We start from the raw sequence: 12,186 nt of genomic DNA, 5'->3' as shown, positions 1-12,186 counted from the left end.
GTTTGGTCCCGTTACTCGAGCCGTATCGGTTTGTACCCGTGATCGTGAATTCATGAATTGTTTGTTCTTCAGCGTTAGAAATCTTCAGCGTTAGTAATAAGGAGGATCGCACTCACTGTTAATATGGAGCCTTTTCTGCGGTTGAACGGTTAATAGTGCCTCATTGTAATGAGATCCACCTATGCTGCATAGTGTGAACGTGTTGAGATGACGTATGTTTAATACGGACGGTTCATTTAGAAATAGATAGAGATAGATAGATAGATAGATCTTTATTGTCATTGTCACTTTTACAAAGGAACAACGAAATTGAAGGTGCAATCAACTCAGTGTGAGGAATAAGGGTTAAAATGACAAAAAGACAGAATATAATAACAAACTGAATAGTAATAAATATACAAATTGCACTTGTTGACCTAAGGTATATATTGCACATTGGAAGAATAATATAGAGCAGTTTTATTTTGAGTTCAGGGCCATGATTGCTTTCGGATAAAAGCTGTTTTTAAGGCGGTTTGTCCTAGTTTTCATAGCTCTGTATCTCTTGCCCGATGGCAAAAGCTGGAAGAGGCAATGACCGGGATGTGATGAGTCCTGCGAAATGTCTATTGCTTTTTTGCGGCTTCGGGAGGTGTAGATTTGTTCCAGAGTGGGGAGGGTACAACCAATTGTTCTCTCCGCTGTCCTGACGACCCTGTGAAGCGCTTTCTTTTCTGAGGAAGTGCAGCTGCCGTACCACACACACAGTCCGTACGTGAGCACACTCTCAATGGAACAATGATAAAAAGCAAGGAGCAGATTTTTTGGGAGGTGGTTCTTTCTGAGAATTCTCAGAAAATACAGTCTATGCTGTGCCTTCTTTAGCAGCTCCTTGGTGTTGGCACTCCAGGTCAGGTCATCCTCCAGCTCCATACCCAGAAACCTGAACACCGGGACCCTCTCCACACATGCCCCGCCAATGGTGAGTGGCTGGATGTCAGTTTTGTTTTTCCTAAAGTCAATAACAAGCTCCTTTGTTTTTTTGTTGTTGAGGAGCAGGTTATTGACTGTGCACCACTCTGACAGTCGCTCCACCTCGTCCCTGTATGCTAGCTCACCCTCCTTGCCCGAGATGAGTCCGACCACCGTCGTGTCATCCGCAAACTTTATAATCTTGTTGCTATGGTGAGTGGGGACACAGTCATATGTGTAGAGGGTGTAGAGGAGCGGGCTGAGCACACAACCCTGCGGCGTCCCGGTGTTGAGGCTGAGAGCAGTGGATGTGTGGAGACCCAGCCTGACCCTCTGGGAGCGACCCGACAGGAAGTCCAGTATCCAACTGCAGGTGAGTGATGGAAGTCCCAGATCTGCCAGTTTGGACACCAGTCGTTGTGGGAGGATGGTGTTAAACGCCGAGCTGAAGTCTACAAAGAGCAGTCTGGCGTAACTCCCCTGCTGCTCCAGGTGGGTCAGGGCAGCATGAAGGGCTGTGGCCACAGCATCCTCCATGGATCTCTTTGCTTTGTAAGCAAACTGAAATGGGTCCAGGTCTGCTGGCAGGCAGGCGATGATATGACTCCGCACCAGTTTCTCAAAGCACTTCATGATGACAGATGTGAGTGCCACTGGGCGGAAATCATTCAGACTGTTCATGTTGGATTTTTTTGGCAGCGGAACAATGATTGAGGACTTGAGGCAGGATGGGACAGTGGCCTGGGACAGGGACTGGTTGAAAATCCTGGTGAAGATTCCGGCCAGTTGATCTGCACAGTCTTTCAGCACCCGTCCAGCCACACCGTCGGGTCCTGCAGCCTTCCTCGGGTTCACTTTCCTCATCACCCGCCTCACCTCACACACTTCCACTGTGAGTAAATTGCTGTTGTGAACAGGCTGTTGTGATGGGGCTGCTGTTGGTGTCGCCTCAAAGCGGGCAAAGAAGATGTTCAGCTCCTCTGCCAGAGAAGCGTCTCCCTCAGCAGCCAAGGAGTTGCTGGATTTGTAGCCGGTGATGTGCTGGACACCCTGCCACACCTGCCTGGTGTTGTTACTCCTCAGATGATCTTCTATCCTCCTTCTGTATGCTGCCTTGGCCTCTCGGATGCCTCTCTTCAGGTTCGCTCTGGCTACACTGTAAAGAGCCCCATCCCCAGACCTGAAAGCAGTATTCCTAGCTTTCAGCAGACTCTGGACATCCCTCGTCATCCAGGGCTTCCTGTTAGGATAAATCCTTATGCGTCTGTCCCTGGTGACGTTGTCCGTGCAGAACCTGATGTAATCCAGGACTGCAGTAGTGTGGTACTCCAAGTCTTGGTGATAGAAAACCTCCCAATCGGTTCTCTGGAAGCAGTCCTGCAACTGTTGGGAGGCCTCCTCGGGCCATATGGTAACAGTCCTGGTCATAATGGGAGCTTGTTTCCTGAGGGGAGTATATGCAGGGATTAGAAGCAGAGATGTATGATCAGACTGGCCAAGGTGTGCTAGGAGTTTAGCCCTATAGGCCTGTCTGATGTTTGTGTACAACTTGTCCAGTGTTTTTACTCCCCTGGTTGCACACTTTATGTGTTGATGGAATTGAGGGAGAACTGCTTTCAGATCTACATGATTAAAGTCCCCAGAAATGATGTGAACAGCCTCAGGATACTTGCTCTGTTTACTGCTGATGGTGTCATGCAAAAGCCCCAGAGCCGAGTTAGCATTAGCATCAGGTGCTATGTACACAGCAGTTAGCAGTATAGCATTGAATTCACGGGGGAGGTATATGGGTCTGCATTTAATTGTCATAAACTCCACGTCTGGAGAGCAGTGTCTGGTGACTATGGTGGAATTTGTGCACCAGCTATTGTTCACATAAATGCACAGCCCCCCTCCTCTCTTCTTACCGGATTGCTCTGTCCTGTCTTGCCGGTGTGCTGTGTGGCCTGCTATCTCGATCGCCGTGTCCGGTATGAGTGGATTAAGCCACGTCTCCGTGATCAGCAATATGCAGTAGTCCCTGATGATCTTTTCCGTTGCAATCCGCAGCTGCCACTCGTCCAGTTTGTTTGCCAGCGACCTCACATTTGAGGAGAAAATGCTTGGAAGCGGTGGTTTGTGTGGCTGCTTCCTTAGCCTCACTAGCACGCCGCCTCGGCACCCCCTCTTTTGTTTACGTTCTTTGCGCCGCCGCCGGCTCCTCGGAGCTGGGATTGTAATCCACGGAGAGCCCGGTGTTCGTGCGATGTCGTCCGGAATGTTGTGGACGCGGAGAAACTCGGAGGTCGAGCAACTCTCGCTCCGTAAACCGATAGATAAAATATCCTGCCGGCTATACGTGTATTTATCCAGGCAGGGTGGAAAAAACACAATCTGAGTCGGAGAGCACACAGCCGCAGCGTCTAAGCACGCCGCCATTGTTACTCTTTGTGTGTAGATTTGTGCATATTTGTGTTGTTGATTTGTTTCAGGGTGTACTGTTCCAATGCGATGTAATATTTGTCCACATATGCAAAAGCAGTATGGGCCATTGCCTTTTGGTGGCCTGATATTTACTCCGGTAGATGCAAAAGCAAATGAACTATTGTAGGATCTAATGCAGTTCATAAAGTTTGCTTGGAGGTGGGTGTGGGATTCGTGGGGCGCGAGCGGCTTCTTTTTTTTTGTGTGCTAGTTTCGTGTGCAATGGCTTTCGTGCAGCGCTGTGTGCGTCGCCTGCGTTTGACTCCTTTTTTCTGTGCTCACTCCTTTTTTCTGTGGTCGCGGCCGCCTCTCGCGGCGCCTCATTTCTTGGGGTGCCTGCACAGTACGTCTTTTTGCGGCTACGGCCCATGGCCGGATGTCCCTGCGTTCATCCGGTTTAGCATTCTCGGTTAGTAATATGGATTACTCCCTCACTAGCTGCTCTCCTCTGCCACACCAACACAAATCAGTTGGTCAGCTCTTGTATTCAGTTGAGAGCTACTGCTAGCATTATCCATGCATAAACTTTATCTCAGTTCTTTACCTGATGTATTATTTAGTTTTTACTTCTGTTTTTATTTATTTCTTTTATTTTTTTGTGGTTTGTGTTAATAGAAGATAGCAACAAAAATGAAGATAGTGTTGATGGAACAAACACTAAACCTGCTTTTTCGGATTGATAGGGGGAAAATGAAATGATTCCTCTTGAATTAGGGGAGGCAAAACAATCTGTCCCCGATTGGGGAGAAAAGAAAGTGAAGGAATTGATTGCATGAAATAAAAACTCATACTTTAAAGGTAGTTTCCAGTTAACCTAGACTTTCACTAATTCAGACTGATTATGGTGCTATCAAATCTGGATTAACTGGATTCTTCTGTATATTATACTGTTTTGTCCAGTCTCAAATGCCTCTGTTTCGTACAATTAACACATAATAGTCACCAATCGAGTCTTTTGTAGTGAAAATCAGCTGAGTTAGATTGATGGTTGATTGATTGAAGCATCCCTTATTTCAACACACTTGAAAGTATTTATATCATTTGTGTTGCCTAAAGACATTATTTTTGGTCTTAATATAGATCTATTAGAAAATTTCTGTGTTAGTGGAACATAAAATGTTTACAAGAATTAAGTATTCACAACAATAAGGTAGTTAGATGCTGTGAGGGATTTGCCTTTGGGAACACACTTCAGTGTTGTGTGTCTGTTTTCACCTAGTTCTCTATTGAAAATATTTGTTTATCCACCAGAACCACTTGTTATAGTGCTAGAATACATATTAAGAAAATCTAAAAATAATTGTGTGCTTTTTTTTTTTTTAGCAAAAAGGAAATGGTCTGCTGAAGACTTAGTGATGACACATAATAAGCCAAAAAAATGAGCGTCTAGCAGGGACCTCTCTCAAATAATAAGGATGTATGACTGTTTTTCATTTCATTGCTTATTTTGATTTATCTTAATGCAGATGTGGGGGCACTGTTGGTGCAATCATCACATGTCCATTGGAAGTTGTAAAAACAAGACTGCAGTCTTCATCTGTCACTCTTTACATTTCGGAGGTTCAGCTTAGCACAGTAAATGGACCAAGTGTTAACAGAGTGGCTAGGGTGTCTCCTGGACCACTTCACTGCCTAAAGTAAGGATTATTTAATTACTATATAAAATAGTATAGAAGAAATAATCAATTTTGCTTTCTGTTTTCTTAAGTTAAAAGATATTTGGTCTTGGGTAGAGGGGATTAGTAAAATCAATTATATTTTATGACTCTTATACAGTATTTGTAAAGTTGCATATTATCAATTTACGTAATTAATATTTTTTTAAGTTTACATTTTTAGAATTGTGTTATTAATGGCATGCTGGCAGTGGAAGTAACATTGTTGCTTTGTGCTGCTTTAATATTGATTTGGGGTTAGTTGAGGGGTCCACTTCAGTGTTGGCATATTCTCTGTGTTTATGTGGGGCTTTTGCAATCGACAGGTTCATCTAATTGATTGAATACAGTAAATCACAGCCTATTAATTGATATTACTTTAAATAGATGGATATATGCACCGATAATAAATATGGGCCCTCTGTATTTAACTGTTATCACACTTGATGTCCTGTAGTTGTGACTAGAGTTGAGAGCTAATGTCTTAAGTACCTTATTAATGTGATGAGTCTCATCTTAATAAAATGTATTCAGTATTTTATATCTTCTGATGTTTAAGGCGAATACTGGAAAAAGAAGGTCCTCGCTCACTTTTCAGAGGATTGGGACCTAATCTCATTGGTGTGGCTCCTTCAAGGTAATGAACGTTTCTTAATGATTTTGTGTGTATCTAACTGCACAAGAATGTTTTTACATTTTGCCTGTAAACATTAACAGATATTCAGGATATAAATTAAAGCTCAGTCTGCCATTTAAAGAGCAACCGCCCAGCCTTTTTTTTTTTTTTTTTTTTTTTTAATACATATGAGCAAGCTGCTAAAGCAGTCCTTATAGAACAGCTGCTATAAAATTAGCATTGAATTAAAATAAGGAAATGTCTGTGCATTTTAGTGTGCTTTTATTCACATAACTGATTTTTTATTTGGATTGATTTGAAATGCATAGTTTATTTTAAGATGCCTGTAAGGGACAGCACACTTTCAGCAGGGGTTCATTTTCAGAGCTTTTTTTTTGTGTTGTGTGAATGATGATATTAATTATAGTTTTAGTGCTTGTTTTTGACTTTTTTTTTTTTTTTTTTAGTTTAGGCATTTTAGTCATTTTCCAATTTGTGTTTGACTCCTTTTATTAAGTAGGGGTGATGAAAGGTAATCAGAAAATTACATACGTTTGTGACTGCTTGAAGAAACTTGCTACCATTATATAGAAGAGCTGTTTCCCGTTGACCTGGAGTATGGATTGCTATGTCTTAAGCCTTCTCCTAAAAATCTATTAACCATATCTTAGTTATATAAACATCTGTGAATAAAGCGCAACTAGGAAGAAGGATCCATCCATAGCTACTGTGGTTGTTAAGAAATAGAGTGACCCTTGGAGGAGAATTTTTTCTTCAGCCTTGCTTTGAATAATTATTTCTAACGGGTAGTACACACCATTCATTTATTATATGGGTAGATTACTTAATTTCCCTTTATTTTATGAATTTAATGACTTCATCCTCCTTATTCTGTATAGTATCATGTCATTGGTAGATGGAAGTTCTTTGAAATTCTTAGAATGCACGAGTAATTTTAAACCTTTGAAAAATATATTTTAGAGGTTTATGTTGACACAAAATATTTGTCTAAGCAATGCAAAGAAGGTATCAAAAAAAACAAATAAAATGCTAGGTTATATGGTAAAAACTGTTGAATATAAATCGAGGAATGTTATGCTTAGACTTTACACTACCGGTTAAAAGTTTTGGAATACCTCACATTGTCCAGTTTTTTTTTGTTTTTTTTTTTCCTTCCTTCAAATTTAATCAGTTGAAATGCAGTGAGTGACCTAAAATGATGAAAGGTAAGCAGTAAATTGCCAGTATCAGAATATTACAAATGGGCCTTCTTCAGGGAACAACTAACTTACAACATATAGATGCCCTGCAGCAATTAAAGTAAATTAAGCCTTGCAAGTTTAAGCAAGCAATTTGCACAGGTGTCCCAACCTGTTTCACTTAAATACCCTCTGTCCATCTTAAAGCTGAGATGGAACAGACTGTGTTACTACTTGGCCAATATTAGAATGATAATAGCAAGTTTTGAAGGGTCACCAGCTTGCATGATAAGCACCTTACACCGCAACAGCTTCAAGAACAGCTTAACAGTTCAAGAGCAACTTAACAGTAACAAAAAAGAAGTCTCTCTTTCTACTCTGAAGTGAAGTTTGTGCTGCAGGTTTGACAGAGCAAGTGGGAGTAAGAAAGCCATTCTTTAAAAGACAAAATAGGGCCTTGAAATACCAGCTGTGGACTACTGCAGACTGGACAGATCTCTATGCCAAGTATTATAATGCTTGATGAGGCACCAAATGAAAGAAGAAAATCTGATTTAATAAGGTGTGAACTTTGCATTTTGTAGCTGAATGAAAATGAGTTAAAAAGGATGTTCCTTGTACCAGTGTGAATAGAAGAGTAACAGATTGTTCAAATTTATACTGGAGTGAGTTTTTAAGGGCTCCCATACAACAGATTGCAACCACAGCCATTAAAAAAAATAAATTTTTGTTCAAAATGTTTGTATTTAAAAATTTTTTAGAGCATTCTGTGTATTGCCTTGTATAAACAGTCATACTGTATTTATAACAATACAAATAAAGTTAAAAAGTGATATGTTTTTATTCAATTACATTGTAGTAAAAACATAACTGGTGCCAATTTTTTAACAAAGGTATTGTCAGTCTTATGGGTATATAGATTATTATTAGCTAATAGCTAAATATTTAGACTTAAATTAGAGATTTATAAATGTATCAATCCCTCCATCTATTTTTTACATCTCCTTTCTTTAATTCTTTCTAGGTTGCATTGAACCTAAAAACGGCGGTTTAAAATTTAAATTATATTATGAAATGTGAGTTTTCCAGTTTAGCATTACAGGGAGCCACAATCTGTTTAGCAAAGTTGTACTATGCTGTCATAATTAATAAAGATAAATAGTATGTGATATATAGTACCTTTCATATCTATCCATTAATTATGATTTTAGAGAGTGGCAACTTGTTGCATGTTGATTAGTCCTTGCAAGTAGGAATTTCACTTTACACTGTATATGGGTCAAACCTAGACAAAAAAAATCAAATGTTCATATTGATAAAGAATCTGCCCACCTTACTTAGTAAAAGTTGGTTTGGTAGCTTAAAATCCAAATTAAATTAAGTATGTTAGCTTTGTACCTTCTTGATAAACATTTTATTAGAATTAAGACTTGTAATTATGACAAGCATTTTATTTAAATTCTATATGCATTATGGATAAACATTTATTAAAGTAAATGCTTTAAAAGGATTTTGTTTATTTTTAGTCATTTTTTTAATGGTCAGTGAACAATAAGCTTATAAAGTGTAAATTTATTGATAAAAATGAACTGGTAATGCCGTGGCCTTAAGTGTATTTATTGTAAAAATACAGAGGATAACACTTTAATATAGAACATGAAGCTTAAATTATATAGGCGCTTTAGTAAAAAATGTTTTAGAATGAAAAAAAAAAAGTCAGGATTAGAATCTCTGAATTGAATGAAATAGGGCATCAGTAACTGAGTGGAGAATGCATTATTGGAACATCAATAATAAGTTTTTTATTAGAATATATGTAACTTGGATGATACAGAAGACCATACTGGAATAAGGCTCATTTTTGAAAATATGTGAAAGAAGCGAATGCATTTAGTTCAGAAGCCTGTTTCAGTATAATTAATTATCACCTTCAAATCATCCAAGTCTTTTTGCTAGAAGAGTGCTTTCCTCATCTGTCTGTAAGAGCAATATGCTGCAGTAACAAGCCTGGGGTACTTGCATTGGATTGTTACAACAGATTTTCTTTTCATAAGTCACAGTGAAAGACATAAAATTAACAAAGGCAAAATTGAAAATATTCTTCATTGTTATCAAGACATAAAATTAACAATGGCAAAATTGAAAATATTCTTCCGTGTTATCAGTGGAATAGGTTGAGTGAGATGTACAATGGTAAAGATGTATAACTTCATGTTAATGAAAATAGTAATAGCAATATTGAAAGACTGTGGTCCATGGCCTAAGCCAACAAAGGGTGGACAAAACGTTGTGTTTATGACAAGCATAACAAAAGTATTCTAATACATGTTCATTGACAAATAATTCCTTTCTACGTATTTGCTAACTTCTGAAAAATTTCTTAATTCCCATATTTTATATTTTGGTGTTCGAGTATGTCATTTAGACTTGTTGAAGTGTTTTGAGTTATATTAAAAAAAGTATTTTTACTTTTCTGTAAGATATTTGTGACTCATAAATATAGTCTAAAATTTTTGATTCAGAAAGTATAGCTTTTGTTGGTTAGGAAAGAACAATGTTTGAAATAGCAAATTAAATGACTTGACTCTATAGGTGCCTTTTTTTTTTTTTTCTTTTTAAATGAAAATTACTTAAACTTGATATTGGTGCATTTTAGTTGTATGTGTGCTTCTTGACAAATCATACAGAATATTTTGTGTTTCAGTATCCTGTGATATAATTTGTACAGGGGTTCATGTATCTGTCCAGTAAAATACATCTTTCTGAATATTGTTTATACAATAACTTTGTGGTTATTGTTATGTGGGTTATTCAAAAAGTATAATGCCTAAAATTTTCCTGCAGCACTAGACTAACAAAAATGAATGTGTTTTTTTTTTTGGGAAGGTAACCATTAACTTTTGTTATCAAGTACAAGCATTTTATTCTTACACTTTTTTTAACAACCCTTGTAGTGTGCTGCAGTCTAATGCACATGCATCTTTTTTTACTACTTTTTATACAGAGAGATTAATTTGTTTATAATTTTGTACCAACAATAGACATTGCTAGTTGTTTATGTTTTAACCACCCCACCGCAACAATGTTTCCGACTCCGCTTTGCAGGGCAGTCTGTATGATTTCTCTTTGATATATCCATGTTACAGAACTGTGCCTGAGATGGCTCGGGAAGGTCCCCAGCATGCCTGTGTTGTAAGTTTCTGCTTCTTCTATGGGCTCAGCTTCTTCAACTGGAATTCATTTCGGAAGTCTTGGCTCTAAATTCAGCTGATTTTATTAAAACAAATTGTGTTAATTTCTTTGTAAAACATAAATTAATTGAACAAAAGTTTTATAAAAACCTCAGTATAACAGTTTGTAAATTTACATTTGATAAGTTCCACCAGTTGTGCATGATTCAAATTGTGGGTGGAAGGTTGGGCATAATGTGATCTGAAATGGGAAAGCAGAAGATGGGTCCAGTAATACCCATATTTAGTTTAGTTTAGTGTAGATTCTGACCTTCATAAATAGTACTTCTAGCCTAACATTATGTGATGTACTATTTGTCGAGCCTTAATCGGTGTGACTAAATAAACTAGCAACACAGTTTGTACTAACACATTATGACAAGCTATATAATTGATTTATTTTAAACCTGGATATTTTTTAAGACGGCTATTTCAACCTTATTCACTGTTTGTTTCCTACTGTATTATTCTTCTATAGAGCTATATATTTTGCTGCTTACTCCAGTTCAAAAGAAAAATTGAATGCTATTTTTGAGCCCGATTCTACCCAGGTGCATATGGTATCTGCTGGACTTGCAGGTAAGGATTACGTACAGTTTTATTTTGAACTGCTTTGAATATTATTGTGCTTGAGTTTGATATTAAATTGAAATTATGCTGAATTTTCATGTCCACAGTCCCTAGATAAGGCACCTATATTAATTGTAAAAGTACTATATCAAAAAAATGATTTTGTAAAGCAGGTAGTTTGTCTTTTTCTGTAATTTTATGTGCCTTTTTTACCCTCCCCCTTTTTTTAATACCCTTTCTAAATATGTATATTAAAACAAATAATCTGAAAGTTTGTATTCTAAATTTCAGTATATAGTGCAAGTAATATGTTAAAAGAATAACATTTTGGTAAATTGTTTATTGTGAAAAATAAAATTGTGGTGGCATGATATTCTGTTAAACGTGTATGTATGTATATTTTTCTGTATATATATTTATGTATATTTTTGTGTATGTATATGTGTGTATATATATATGTATGTATGTATGTATACATATGCAATAATATGTATATTAGGGTTGGGCCGATAATGGAATTTTTAAATAATGACAATTGTAAGTGAAAATATATGAAATATTGAATTACAATGACCTTGTTTTTACACGTGGAAAAGATTAATTCATTTTCTACTATTTTTAATTCTAATTTACATTGAGTATTTTTATATTCATTATTACAAAAAAGGAGTGTAGTATTTTGTGCTTTCCACATGGAGAGCTTGCTGAGAAAACACATTTTCCATCCTGTGCGAGGGATGCCCACAGCATCAAGTAAAAGCTCTTCACATTCAAGTGTTTGTGCATCATGTCACATAAGCTAAAATTATTTAAAGCACAACATTTACTTTTCACATTTTGTTTTTTTTTAACTGAATTATCACCTATATGAAAAGGGCTGCACATTATAAAATGTCATAATTAAAATGCAAATAAAAACAGATGAGCATATAAAGTGTCCTAGTTCTCACAGTGATTTAATAAGACAGCTCAACAAAAAGAGTACCTCTAAAATGCATTTCTAACTGCTTAACTGCTAAAAAAAATGTTTTGCTTTAAATACAAACTAAATTACACATCTGAATCAGGTGAACCAACATCGCAGCGTAACTGAAACGGCTGTCTGTGGTATGTGCATAGAACTGCGCTTGGCAGTGAAAGCTGCTATCTCTGGAAAAATGTCTTCTGGACAGACAAGACAAAGATGAACTTGTATCAAAGTGATGGCAAGAGTAGAGTGTGGAGATGCAAAGGAACTGCTCCAGATCCAAAGCAGCCCACCTCATCTGTTAAACATGATTGTGGGGGTGTTATGGCTTGGGCATGCATGGCTGCTACAGGCACTAGCATACTTATCTTCATTGATGATGTAACTGCTGACTTCAGGTGCTCAATGAATTCTGAACTATATAGAAATATCTGCTTTTTTAATATACAGTGGGTGGCACGGTGGCGCAGTGGGTAGCGCTGCTGCCTTGCAGTTGGGGGACCTGGGTTCGCTTCCCGGGTCCTCCCTGCATGGA

At 37.7% G+C, this 12,186-nt stretch overlaps 1 protein-coding gene and 1 long non-coding RNA gene across 2 annotated transcripts in view; one reads left to right on the top strand and one right to left on the bottom strand.

Annotated features, from left to right (window-relative positions):
• Positions 1 to 12,186, bottom strand: part of LOC127526857 (uncharacterized) — a 197,124-nt gene that overhangs the window by 8,056 nt on the left and 176,882 nt on the right. The gene's annotated exons all lie outside the window — the stretch shown is intronic.
• The window catches only part of LOC114646276 (solute carrier family 25 member 36), an 80,854-nt gene that overhangs the window by 42,778 nt on the left and 25,890 nt on the right, over positions 1 to 12,186 (top strand). The window contains exons 2-4 of the mRNA XM_028794394.2: positions 4,881 to 5,051; positions 5,629 to 5,706; positions 10,593 to 10,693. Of these exons, the coding sequence (XP_028650227.1) occupies positions 4,881 to 5,051; positions 5,629 to 5,706; positions 10,593 to 10,693 (350 nt within the window). The remainder of the gene's footprint in view (positions 1 to 4,880; positions 5,052 to 5,628; positions 5,707 to 10,592; positions 10,694 to 12,186) is intronic.

This window comes from Erpetoichthys calabaricus, chromosome 2 (assembly GCF_900747795.2).
Source record: "Erpetoichthys calabaricus chromosome 2, fErpCal1.3, whole genome shotgun sequence".
Taxonomy (NCBI): Eukaryota; Metazoa; Chordata; class Cladistia; order Polypteriformes; family Polypteridae; genus Erpetoichthys; species Erpetoichthys calabaricus.
This window is presented reverse-complemented; position numbering and strand designations above follow the sequence as displayed.